This window comes from Neovison vison, chromosome 12 (assembly GCF_020171115.1).
Source record: "Neovison vison isolate M4711 chromosome 12, ASM_NN_V1, whole genome shotgun sequence".
Classification (NCBI taxonomy): Eukaryota; Metazoa; Chordata; class Mammalia; order Carnivora; family Mustelidae; genus Neogale; species Neogale vison.
The window spans coordinates 123,192,365-123,205,126 of record NC_058102.1 but is presented as its reverse complement, the minus strand read 5'-3'; the positions used below and the strand labels follow the sequence as shown (position 1 = coordinate 123,205,126).

General features: G+C 43.1%; 1 protein-coding gene across 1 annotated transcript in view; it reads left to right on the top strand.

Moving 5' to 3' along the window:
- Window positions 1-245: 245 nt before the first annotated feature.
- Window positions 246-12,762, top strand: part of ITGA8 (integrin subunit alpha 8) — a 174,666-nt gene continuing 162,149 nt past the window's right edge. Inside the window, exons 1-2 of the mRNA XM_044227132.1 lie at window positions 246-533; window positions 1,215-1,348. Coding sequence (XP_044083067.1) covers window positions 328-533; window positions 1,215-1,348 — 340 coding nt within the window. The 5' untranslated portion in view covers window positions 246-327. The remainder of the gene's footprint in view (window positions 534-1,214; window positions 1,349-12,762) is intronic.

The following is a 12,762-nucleotide window of genomic DNA, read 5'->3' as shown; positions in this document are numbered from 1 at the left end:
GGCTCGGGCGGCGGGGAGTCTCCGGGGCTCCCGCCCGCAGCCCGCGGATTCGCCGCTAGGAGGCGCCGTGAGCGCGCCGGGCCCCCTCCCGCTGCCAGAGGAGGGCTGGCATCCCCTCCGCCAGCCCCTGAGCCGGCCGCGGAGCAGGCGAGCAGCAGACCTCTGCGAACGCGCGGCGGAGCGCCGGGGGCTGTCACCGCGGACGTGCCGCGCGCCCCGACCCAGGACGCGGGCATCTGGGGACCGCCACCCGCCGCCCCCGCGAAGGAGCCGGGCCGGCGTCTCGGGCTCCCGCTCCCCGTTGAGCACCCGCCGGGGCGGAGGGCGATGTCTGCCGGGGCCCGCCGCGGTCCCCGGGGCAGCCTGGCGCCTCGGCTCGCGCCCCTCTGGTGCTTCTCCGCCGCGCTGGGCGTGCTGTGGACCCCCGCCTCGCAGGCGTTCAACTTGGACGTGGACAAGCTCACGGTGTACAGCGGCCCCGAGGGCAGCTACTTTGGCTACGCGGTGGACTTCCATATACCTGCCGCTCGCACGTAAGTCGCCCAGCGCAGGGAGGTCGCGCGCGGGAACGAATCCGGACACAGGTTGGGTCCCTGCCCGTCTGCCGGGGGACGCGCGCCCGTCCCCGCAGCCCGGTGGAAGGAGATTCCATCCCGCTGCGTACTTGGGGTCCCGTCAGGCTCCCCCGCCTCTTTCCCCCTTCCATGCTAGATGTGCCTTGTGAACTTGGAAGTAGAGACATTCCGCTTGCATAGAAAACGCAAGCCCTGGGGACCTCCCAGGACCCGAGCAAAGACTCGAGCATCATACAAAGGGGAAATCGGGACCGGGACCGAACAAGCGAGTTTAAACAACGGACCACAACACGGTCTGTTTTTGCATAGCCTGTAACAATTAAGTGTCTGGACGCAAGTGCTGTCGGCTACAAGCAGCTGGGCTCTGTCCTTTGCTATTTATTTCCCCTCTTCACTCATCTCACTGTATACATAGCTCCACCTAGAGAAGAATTCGGACTATCTGCTCCCTCTTCAAACCAGGTTTCAGACGCCCGTAGGTTTGCAACAGGAAATCAAGTTTGACAGTCGGTCTCCAGCATAAATATGTTTCTGCCCCCGACCCCAACCCTAGTCTCAGGGAGCACGCCCGCTACGGAGACTGCATCGCGTCACACTTTTATGATTCCCAAGGAGTGATTTTCTCTAACCCTTTCGCAGAGCGAGTGTCTTGGTGGGGGCGCCCAAAGCCAACACCACCCAGCCAGACATCGTGGAAGGGGGAGCCGTCTATTACTGTCCTTGGCCCGCCGAGGGGTCTGCGCAGTGCAGGCAGATACCGTTTGACAACACCAGTAAGTGATATTTGTCATTCTCAACGGTGTGTCCTGGTTTCAAAGAACCAGAGGCATCCTGGACTTAACTCCCCACTTTGGTTGTACTCATTTGGCCTGTCTGATGAGTCTTGTGTTGTGGGCTGTTCAAGTCCCTAGAGAAATCAGCTTAGTGAGTGAAGGCAAGGAAAATGTCCGGTGAACCCCAGAGAGGGAACCTTGGTGCTTTGACCTTGAATATTTGGTTGTGTCCTAGTTACTTCTGTTTCCTTACTGTACCAAGATGAGCATTTTCAGTGGATGCTTTGAAGAAATACATATGTTCTACCTTAACCGTGATTATGGAGAGAGTTTGGTTGCTTCCCAAGGCCAAACCCAGGAAAAGACAGATCCTTAACATTTCCAGTGCCCAAATTCTGGAGGCAAGACTCAGCTGCTATAGACCCAGACATCTCTCCATGTTGCTGTTTAATTCTTTACAGAAAGAAAGAATTTTCTTTCAAAATATTGGATATTGGATGCAAACTAGTACAGGCAGAGTGTAGATGGATTACATCCATTTCCAAAATCCCTAGACAGATGTTTCTTATTTAATTAAAGGGAAAATACATTTTAACCAATTCAGGCTGGTTAGGTTTCCTCTGGTGTTTTCTCTTTGGGTCCTGAGAAAATAATTTTACTGTAATGCTTTCAAAAGCATTAGCACTGAATGTTTTAATTTGTACCTCTAAAACTTTATGAATTCCAAAGGTGTACATTATCAGAAACCAAATATTTCTTTTCGTACAAATGTGAACTCAAATAATGTTCTTTGATGATCATTTAAAATACCTTTTGTACCACACAAGTATTTTTATGACATCATTCTTCATCATTATTACATTAGTGTGCATTTAGAATGTATGTAGAAAATCCATTTTCACAGCATTTTGATGAAATTGGAAGGATGGTATTTACCTGTTACTTTATCCAATTTGCAACTTTCTATTTTAAAAAATTAAATAATTTTGATTCTATCAATACGGAAGCCATTTCAAAGAAAAAAAAATCCTATGCAAGGCTTACCTTGAGTTATGCCCAAATTAAGAAAATACTTCATGAAAACATTCTCAAATTATGTTTTTCTCGTGTATCTATATATAGTCACAATAACTCATTTCCCATTTTATTAAGTAACTCAGTTATTCTGTCCCAATTTTTATAAGCTTTTACTTTTAAATGTATTAGAAATTAGAAAAATTAAGCCACTTGATGTTAATTTGTAAAAGATATCTTTTAACTCGTTGTTTAATTGGGATTTTAAATGCTTCTGATTACTGACCTACCTCTAGTTTGAGAATAAATTTTCTAAGTCAGGATAAAGCTTATAATTAATGGCTTTTAAAATAATCCATATCAAAACCATTTGTGTTTTTAAAAGTCTCTAAAACCCAAGCCTGGATAAATAAAGACATAAGTCAATGGTATTATTTGAATTTAAGTTAAGGGAAGTTAAGTATTTATATTTTATTTCTTGTATTTCTACCAAGAAGCAATCTGTATCATGGACATGAGTTTTATAACCTGCTAGAACATTCCTATAACATACCAAATCAGAATCTGGTTAGTATATTTTTCCTTTGATAAAAGAAGAACCGATGTCTGCCCAGATAGGTCACATCTGAATACCTTTCTAAGTACTAATCCCAGTAGATGTCATGGTTCAACAGATGAAAACCAGAGAATACAGACATCAATATGAATTTTTAAAAACTGAACACTCCCAACCAAAAAATGTTAAATTACAATAGGTAGATTTTCCAAAAGTTCCTTCTAGAGCAACTTTTTGGGGATCTAAATTCACTTTCCATGGAGAAATAATGCTGCAAGATTTTGCTTTGGTTTGGTTTCCAGAACAGCCCACAGGAATGCAGTTAACCCTTATTGTAACTGAATTATATTTGTAGTGAAACAGTAGGGGACAAACCTACACAGTTTTAACAATTAAATAAATAGAAAAATAATAAGAATATCGAGAAAAGGTCAGTGTTACTTAGAGAAAGAACCAGGGGTGAATGGCATCCCTTCTGTGCAAGTTCTGAGGAAGATATCTGGGTATCTCTAAGTGTTCTAGAGATTAATGCTGCTGGTTCTACACTCTATCTTATTTGGCTTCTAAATGAATGGAGGTTTTTGTTTGTTTGTTTGTTTGTTGTTTTTATGGTAGACAGACGCCCTCATCCTATTATACTTAGCAACCATAACTGTAGTGATTTGAGGATTCATAAGTGGAACAAAATAAGGGGAAGAAACGGGGAGGGAGATAGATGTTTCTGAAATAATTGAGCAAAAATGAAGATAAAAAAGAAGCAAGGCAGAGGAAGTCATACGTTTGTGAGACATGAATGGTCCCCGGTGGAATGAACAAGACAGTGAGCTGTGTGAATGCTTGGGGGAGTCCCACTGAGAAGAATCTTTGAGCAAAGAAATTTTCCCCTGTTAGCCATCAGGGGGTACTGTGGGCCCAGGAACCTTGGTTGCTGTTGGGAATGGCCTGGGAATGGAGGGCAAAAGGAATCTGAGGACCTCGGGGCTCCATGTTGGCTACTGAGTGGGAGCTAGCTCTCAACACATCATTTCTACCTATTTCTTTATCCAGGCGCTCCAGACAATGGAACTGCCAGGGGCTGCCATTTACTGCGAAGCTGGGGGAGAGAGGAGGGGCAGTGGGAGTCAGTATAGCTCTTCACAGTTTAAGTCCCTGTTCTTGGGTACAGGACGATCTTGGAACCAAAGATGAAAGGCAGAAACACAGGTGCTGCTGACTCGGGGTCTGGCAGTCAATGTCACCACACGCTTGACATTTACTGATCACCTACTATGTAATAGCCTCTTATACACCTTATTTCTAATCCATAAAATGCATTTTATGAATAAGGAAACTGATATCAAAGGTGTTCAAAAAGAGCTGTCCCCAAGACCGCAGGAAGAAGTAGATGCCGGGTTGCAAAAAAGGTCTGCCTGCCTGCGACAGAGCCTGCCTCTTTGCCCCACCTTCCTTCCAGGAGTGGGAGAGGACGGGTCCTAATAGGGTACAAATTCAGGGTCAGAGTCTATGGAGGTGACGCACTGCTTGCCCTGCCTTCCCACCTCCTTCCCCTCAGCCCCCAATTACCTTAACAAAGTCCAATTAAAATGATCTTCCAGGGAAGATCTAGAAGGGAAAAGCAGTTGGGGTTGAAGGTTGTGCAGAGCAGAGGTCTTAGAAGGAGGCTTTGTCTTGATGGGAAGGATGGGTTGTCTGTGTCCCTGGTTTGTTGCAGCTTCTCACAGCGTGCTGTGGCCCCTCAGAGTCCCAGGTCAACAGCCTCCTGTCTTAATCTCTGCCGCTTGGCAGCCATGTATGGTTTTCCCTAAAGAGGAAGAAAATTTCTCTGCTCGACACAATGTAGCAGCTTTGAGTGCTAACACCCACATCTGATGTTCACATAAGAGAGCACGCTGACTCAGGCACAAATATGTATTACATTTCAAATATTCCTCTAAACATATAGTTGTAACTTCCCCATCTTTTCTCTGTCTGGCTTTCCTATTACATGTGAATTCAAGTAAATTTGACCTTTTAATGACTCTGCTTCAACTTGTTCAGGCCCCTGGGGCGTCTACAATTTAGTGTTCACGGTGGTAGCCTAACAAACTCCCCCAACCTAGGCATTGAAGGAGACTGGCCTATAATTTAGTCTGCGGATCTGGTTGTGATCTTGAACTTCAGTTGTAAGGTCAACTGCCTTTCTTTCTTTTTAAAACTTCCATTTAGTTCGATTTTTTTCATGAAGTGATCATTTATTTTATTTTGACCTTATCATGTAAGCTGGATTTTAAAAATGACTTCTCAGTGTAAATGAAAAACCGGGACACCAGGAGTAGCCCAGCACTTCAAATGCATGAACACTATTAAAATCTGTGGTCCTTTCAAGTAGGGAGGAAGGAAACCTTAGGGAAGCATATGGCAGTGGGGGAGGTGCAAAGAGTAGATAATTTTCCTGCTCTGTACAAAATCAAATGGTTGCAAAAAAAAAAAAAACCCACTTCCCTCATCTCCCTTCTGTCTTTCTCTCTTACTTCACTAGAATAAAATTCCCCCTTCAACAAATTGATCTCTTTCACTTTTGCCTCGGGAACTGTCTAAACTGTGCCCCGTGTCTTAAACAATTTAAAATATCACATCTGCCACATTCATGCCTTTCCTTTCTAAATCTGCTCCAAGGCTCATTTCATCTTTTTCCTACATTTCCCAAACCCGTGCGTGGAGTAAGTAAAACTGTGAGATTACAGCCCTCCTGCTAAAGGAGGGAGGGATGAGGCAGAATGAATAGAGCCTCATCTTTGGAATGATGAAGGGCAAATTGCAACAATAGTAGCAAAGGCATAGTGTGCAGATATCTGATTATTTTAAATACACTTATGAAACACTTTGAGGAGACAGATAATGGCATGTGCTAATTAATGACGATAATCATCATAACACTAAAAGTAATGGTGAGGCAAGACAGCTGGGAACCACTGGCAATTAGGGACCCACATTAAGAATGAACAGGAAGAGGTGGGCGGGGCCGTTGAGATTTGGAAGTCATCTGAGAAAAAAGTACTAAAATTTGCCTGGCCTTAATTTAGCATCTCTGTGTTTAAAACAACAACAATAAAACAAAACCCGAAAATGGAAGACAGTTTGGTTAGGATATTTCAAAGCTCTGAAATGGTAAGATTTTTCTTAGAGTTGTGTTTTAGCTTGGGGACCGGAAGCCTTTGTGTTGGGGGTCTGTTTTATTTTGTGTTAAGCAGCTTAAAGCATCTGGTGCCGTGACTGGTACAAGGATTGCTTTTTGATAATATTGGGTGTGCCCTTTTTCTCATGTGAGGGTTAGGAAACATATTGGTCGCATAAGTCTTGCTTTTTCCAACTTCCTCAGAAAGAAATCAGGTTTTGTTCAGGAACAAAGAGAAGAAAAAATGTAGGTCAGAGCTATCAAGTAAATGACAGAGGAAATAACCCAAATGTGACAGAACTCATGGACAGCAGAAATCTAGGCTTTGGGAAGTTCAGCTGAAAGTGGAAAAAGGGGCGGGGGAGGCAGCCCAGATAGAACCAGCTCTATGAAGAATTCATAATGCAAAATTAGTATCAGGGCTGCTAATCAGAAAAATATATAGATACATATATATGCATTGCGGACCCCACTGAATCATGGAAGCTGAATGGTTCGCTTGTTCTGGGAGCAACTCATGACCGCTACCATGCCTGACAAGCTGCCCAGACAGATGCCATCAACATCCCTAAGCTTCTCCCAAATGGCTTACACTTCCATGCAACAGAATATAACCAAGTCCTGATACGCGAAGGGAGGAGGCAGTGGTCCCTACAGCACATAGTGGCCAAGGAAGCAATTAGAAAAAGGAAGTCCTTGAAACTCTAACTAGAAATGGGAAACAGACCTGCTCCACAGCAAGTTGAGTATATGAGCATTAGGCGACTGTTGCCTAATCTGCAAAATTCTTTCAAGAAACTAGAGGTCTGTGCGATGGAACAGGCTTCCAGGGTCTTGGTAAGAAGAGCCCATGCAGCATTCTGGGAGAAAGGTAGGAAATTGTAAAATTTTTCTGAAAGCGGAAAAAAGCACTTGGGTGTAGAAGGTGACTGGTTTAGATGTGTGCATTCGAACTTCACCTGTTGTGTCCAAAGAGCCCTGTATCCGTGCATGGTGTTGACAAAGAGTGAAGCCAACTCCCTCTAGTCAGCTTCTGGCTCCATTTCTCATGTGTCTTGGTTGTCATTCCCTGTGACTTGCCCAGATGTCTCCAGCTTGCCCCACCGCTTACACAACTTACGTCTTCAGCAAGGTATGTCGAAGTACTGGGTATCTCTCAAATGTGTGTTACGTATACACACGTGTCCCTGCTCTCCCTGGACCTATGTCCTCAACCATCCAGAACATCTTCTCTCCCAGCCATGGTTTTCTGGTACTTCTGGCTTCTTTCTTCCTGCCATTCCCAATGGGAGAAACGTTTTAGATGTTAATTCTGAAGTTGTTGCCAATCCTTTTTTAGAAGAAAGGAGGCATAAACAGTAAAAAAGTGATGTTTCCAAATATCCTCAATGTGAGTAGTCAAGCAAATTATGGCCTAATCACTATGGGAAAATGGTTTTGTTTAATGTTAAGGGAAAAACATAAAATTCAAAACTTTATCTAGATTTGTTGAAGAGCACAAGAAGGGGTATGTGATGAGAGGCTGTCTTTGGGACGTGTGATTAAAATTGGATTTTTCTTCTTCTTTTTTTAAAAATGCATTTCTTAGCCTCATTTTCAAAACCATGATCAGGTATTTATTTATGATCAGGAAAAATAGTGGTAAAAATTAACACACAAACATTTTTAAATGAAGTTATCGAGTTCACTGAAGGGTTGTGAAGATTTGGTATGGATGGTAGAGTAGTTAAAAAATTCAGTTTTTGTATGGCTACATGTTTCCAAATATTGAAGACCAAGCTTTTTTCCAGTAACAATTACATGTGTAAAAATAAGAAGATGCAGAATTATTGCCTGTGTTCATTTTTGATTGTCCCTGAATCAATAGGAATGTAGACTTGATGGTCTGCCATGACAGTTTCTAGAGCCTTTTACAAGAAGGGGCTGCTCATGGGGGCAAACCACTGTACAGATCCTATCAATTCAAATGCTAATTTCATCTTGGAACACCCTCACAGACATCTCCAGAAATAACATTCAGTCAAATATCTTGAGCCAGTCAAGTTGACACATAAAATTAACCATCACACACCGGTGTATCGCTTGCTCACGTTGAATGTTTGATGAGTTGGTAAGGAATTGCTTATTCAAGTCACCCAAGGATGCAGGTCCATGGAGTTTCCTTACTGATGTGTGCTTTCAAGAGCACCTCAACTGTAAAGGCAGGTAGAAAACTGTACATTGTCTGTGAAAGCTTCTGCCTAGATTTGACATATACAACTTCTCCTCACATTTGGTAGGCCAAAGCAGATCATGCCAACTTATTTCACACTTTTTTTTTTAACCCACACCTAATAAAATTGTATCTATAACCTTTAAAAGAACATTAGATAGGAAATGCAATAAAAGCAATTGTCTTTGGAAAAAATGTGATTAAAACTGGTTTTTCTTTTATCCCTATTGGACATATTTTGTAGGCCATATTTTGGGGACACTGAAATGGTTCTTTGGGACTATAGTCCCAACCCTCACACTTATGGTAGAGAGCAGATACATGGCAAGGAGATGAAGGTGTTTCTGTCAGCAGATACAAAGATATGAGAAAAACTTTATAACAAAAATCAGTCCTTAACCTGACCCATCTGGACTCCATTCTCTACCACAAATATTGTCTGGGAAGATTGAATACCCTTCATCCTTTCAATCAGGCTCCTTGGGGGACATGCTATTCAATCATAATGTCTTTATCTCCTCAAAGCACCTGTTAGTAAATGTTTTTTTAATTTATTTTTTATTTATTTTCAGCATAACAGTATTCATTATTTTTGCACCATACCCAGTGCTCCATGCAATCCATGCCCTCTATAATACCCACCACCTGGTACCCCAACCTTTCACCCTCCGCCCCTTCAAAACCCTCAGGTTGTTTTTCAGAGTCCATAGTCTCTCATGGTTCACATCCCCTTCCAATTTCCCCCAACTCCCTTCTCCTCTCTATCTCCCCCTGTCCTCCATGCTATTTGTTATGCTCCACAAATAAGTGAAACCATATGATAATTGACTCTCTCCACTTGACTTATTTCACTCAGCATAATCTCTTCCAGTCCCCTCCATGTTGCTACAAAAGTTGGGTATTCGTCCTTTCTGATGGAGGCATAATACTCCATAGTGTATATGGACCACATCTTCCTTATCCATTCGTCCGTTGAAGAGCATCTTGGTTCTTTTCACAGTTTGGCGACCGTGGCCATTGCTGCTATAAACATTGAGGTACAGATGGCCCTTCTTTTCACTACATTTGTATCTTTGGGGTAAATACCCAGGAGTGCAATTGCAGGGTCATAGGGAAGTTTTATTTTTAATTTCTTGAGAAATCTCCACACTGTTCTCCAAAGAGGCTGCACCAACTTGCATTCCCACCAACAGTGGAAGAGGGTTCCCCTTTCTCCACATCCCCTCCAACACATGTTGTTTCCTGTCTTGCTAATTGTGGCCATTCTAACTGGTGTAAGGTGATATCTCAATGTGGTTTTAATTTGAATCTCCCTGATGGCTGGTGATGACGAACATTTTTTCACGTGTCTGATAGCCATTTGTATGTCTTGATTGGAGAAGTGTCTGTTCATATCTTCTGCCCATTTTTTGATATGATTGTCTGTTTTGTGTGTGTTGAGTTTGAGGAGTTCTTTATAGATCCTGGATATTAACTTTTTGTCTGTACTGTCATTTGCAAATATCTTCTCCCATTCCGTGGGTTGCCTCTTTGTTTTCTTGACTGTTTCCTTGGCTCTGCAGAAACTTTTGATTTTGATGAAGTCCCAAAAGTTCATTTTTGCTTTTGTTTCCTTTTCCTTTGGAGACATATCTTGAAAGAAGTTGCTGTGGCTGATACCGAAGAGATTACTGCCTATGTTCTCCTCTAGGATTCTGATGGATTCCTGTCTCACATTGAGGTCTTTTATCCATTTTGAGTTTATCTTTGTGTATGGTGTAAGAGAATGGTCGAGTTTCATTCTTCTACATATAGCTGCCTAGTTTTCCCAGCACCATTTATTGAAGAGACTGTCTTTTTTCCACTGTATATTTTTTCCTGTCTTGTCGAAGATTATTTGACCATAGAGTTGAGGGTCCATATCTGGGCTCTCTACTCTGTTCCACTGGTCTATGTGTCATCTGTTAGTAAATTTTAACCCACCTTACTTATGAAAACATTATCTAAAGACAGCAATCGAGTTGAAAGTAAAGCTTCATGTTGGCAAACAATAAAATCAAATTTCAGTGACCAGAGGAGTGTTAGTAACTTTTTACAAGCAGATTCTATTCTAAACAGTTCTAAACAGAGTTCAAGGCCTTACGTATTCTTGTGGGGTTTACAGTGCATAGCCAGTGGCAAACTAAGAAAAAGGAAGACAAGAGCAAGGGAAAATGAGTGGTGTATGTCTGCACCCATGTATTTATTTTAGATTTAGGTGGCTGTTATGTTCCCGGTGCTGCTGTAACAAATTATCACACACTTAGTGACTTTAAACAACACAAACTGATTATCTTACAGTTTTGGAGGCCAAATTGAAACTAGGTCTGGTTGAACTAAAATCAGGGTGTTGGCAGAGTTGTGTTTCTGCTGGAGGCTCTAAGGGAAGAAACTATTCCCTTGATTTTTCCAGTTTCCAAGGTTGCCCACATTCCTTGGTTCATGGCCCTCCCACATTTTCCAAAACCAGCAATGTCAGGCTGAGTCATTCTCCCCCTGCTGTGTCTCTTGTCCTCCTTTCCTGCCTCCATCTTTCACTCTAAAGGATCCTTGTTATGAGTGCCTGGGGAGCTCTGTTGGTTAAGCGTCTGCCTTCAGCTCAGGTCATGATCCCAGTGTCCTGGGATAGAGTCCCACATAGGGTTGCCTGCTCAGCAGGGAGTCTGCTTCTCCCTCTGCACCCCACCCCTACTCAAGCGCTCTCTTTCTCTCTCTCTCAAAGATAAATAAAATATTTTAAAAAAAAGAAAGAAAGAAAGTATCTTTGTTATGAAAATGGTCCCACCTGGATAACCTCTGTATCTTAAGGTCAGCTGGTTAGAAACCTTAATTCCCCTTTGCCACGCCACCTATAATATTCACAGGTTTGGGGGTGATTAATGTAAACATTTGGGGGGCCATTATTTTGCTTATCACAGGTGGTTAGAGTTTTATTGAGGAGGTGGAATATTTGAGCAAGGACCCAAATTAAGTGAAGGAAGGAATGAAGCAATATTGAAGGATAGATAGTGGTACAGCTTGTAGTGAAGTCATTGTTGAAATCTAGAGATGAGCGTGTCCTTGGGAGATGGAGGCTACTGGACTAGATTGAAGTAAGTCAGGGAAAGAGTGACAGAAAATGAGGCCAGAGAGCCAAGTATATAGGTAGGTACCTTAAAGGCCAAGGTCAATGTTTTGGATTTTATTCGTGGAGTGATGGGCAACCACTGGTGGTTTTGAGTAGACAAGTAAGATAATTTGAATGTGATTTTTCCAAGGCTCAGTTTAACAGACTATAGACAAGCAAGGAGACTAGACTCTTCTCATTGTCCACTGACAGAGAAGTATGGTTAGGGTTGAGTGATAACAGTTATGGTTGAAATATGGTAGGATCTGGGGTTCATTTGAAAATGCAAGTGGTAGAATTTCATTATGGAACATATGAAAGGTGTGGAAGAATTTTGACCCAAGTAGTAGAGGAATGGGACAGAGACTGGGAACAACAGGGAAGGAGCAAGTCTTAGAAAAATATACTAGGATTCAAATCCAGACATGTGAAATTTGAGCTGCTTATTAGAGACCCAGCCGAAGTCATATGAGAAGGTAGATCAGTAAAGTTGGAGCTCAAGCCAGAGGCTTGGATACTGACATTTGGAAGTCATGAGTGTGTGGAAGATAATCAGGACCACACCTTGGGGAGTGAGTATGGTGAGAGAAGGGGGAAGCAAAGCAGAGCCAAGAGAAGAGAATGAGCTGGGCCTGACATTTGGAGAAATGTTGAAGAATGGAGGAGGGTGTGTAAGAAGCACTGGGAAGGAGGGCCATTGAGGTAGAAGTCATGAAACCACTGAGGCAAGTCTTGTGAAAGGAGGATGGAAGTGGGCACATTTGCTTGGCAATGGGAAATTACTGCTGATAAACAAAAATGGTTGCAGTGGAGTTTTCAAGAGAGAAAATGAGAGGACGGATGGGGACAGCAAGGACCAAGAACTTTTACTATACATGGGATCAGAGGAACGTAGTCATGGAGAACCTATTTCAGCGTGTTGGCAGCCCATTAGGCTCATCCCATTGAGAGGAAAGAAATGGTGACTGCAAGAGATGGGGATCTACAGGAACAAAGTCCTGAGAAGATGGGAAAGGGTGTGTGCAACTCTTACACAAATGGAGGGGCTCAGGGACAGCTCTTCCCCGGGGACAGGACACGGCACTGTGAGGGCACCAGTGAGAGAGGTTGGTGGGTCAGGAGACAGGAGGAGGAAAATGGCCTTTTCTCATGTCTTGCATTTTCTCCATGAAATAAGAAGCAAGGTTACCAGCTGAGTGCAAGAAGGTGGTAGGAGAGGGTTGGGAGATTGAGAAAGTGTGAACTGAGCAGTGACGTCACGGGATTGATGAGCAGGCTGTGCGCAGGGATGGGACACATTCATAAATCTGAATTTATCTTTCGAAGGAGTAAATTTTTGCCTCTGCCCACCTTA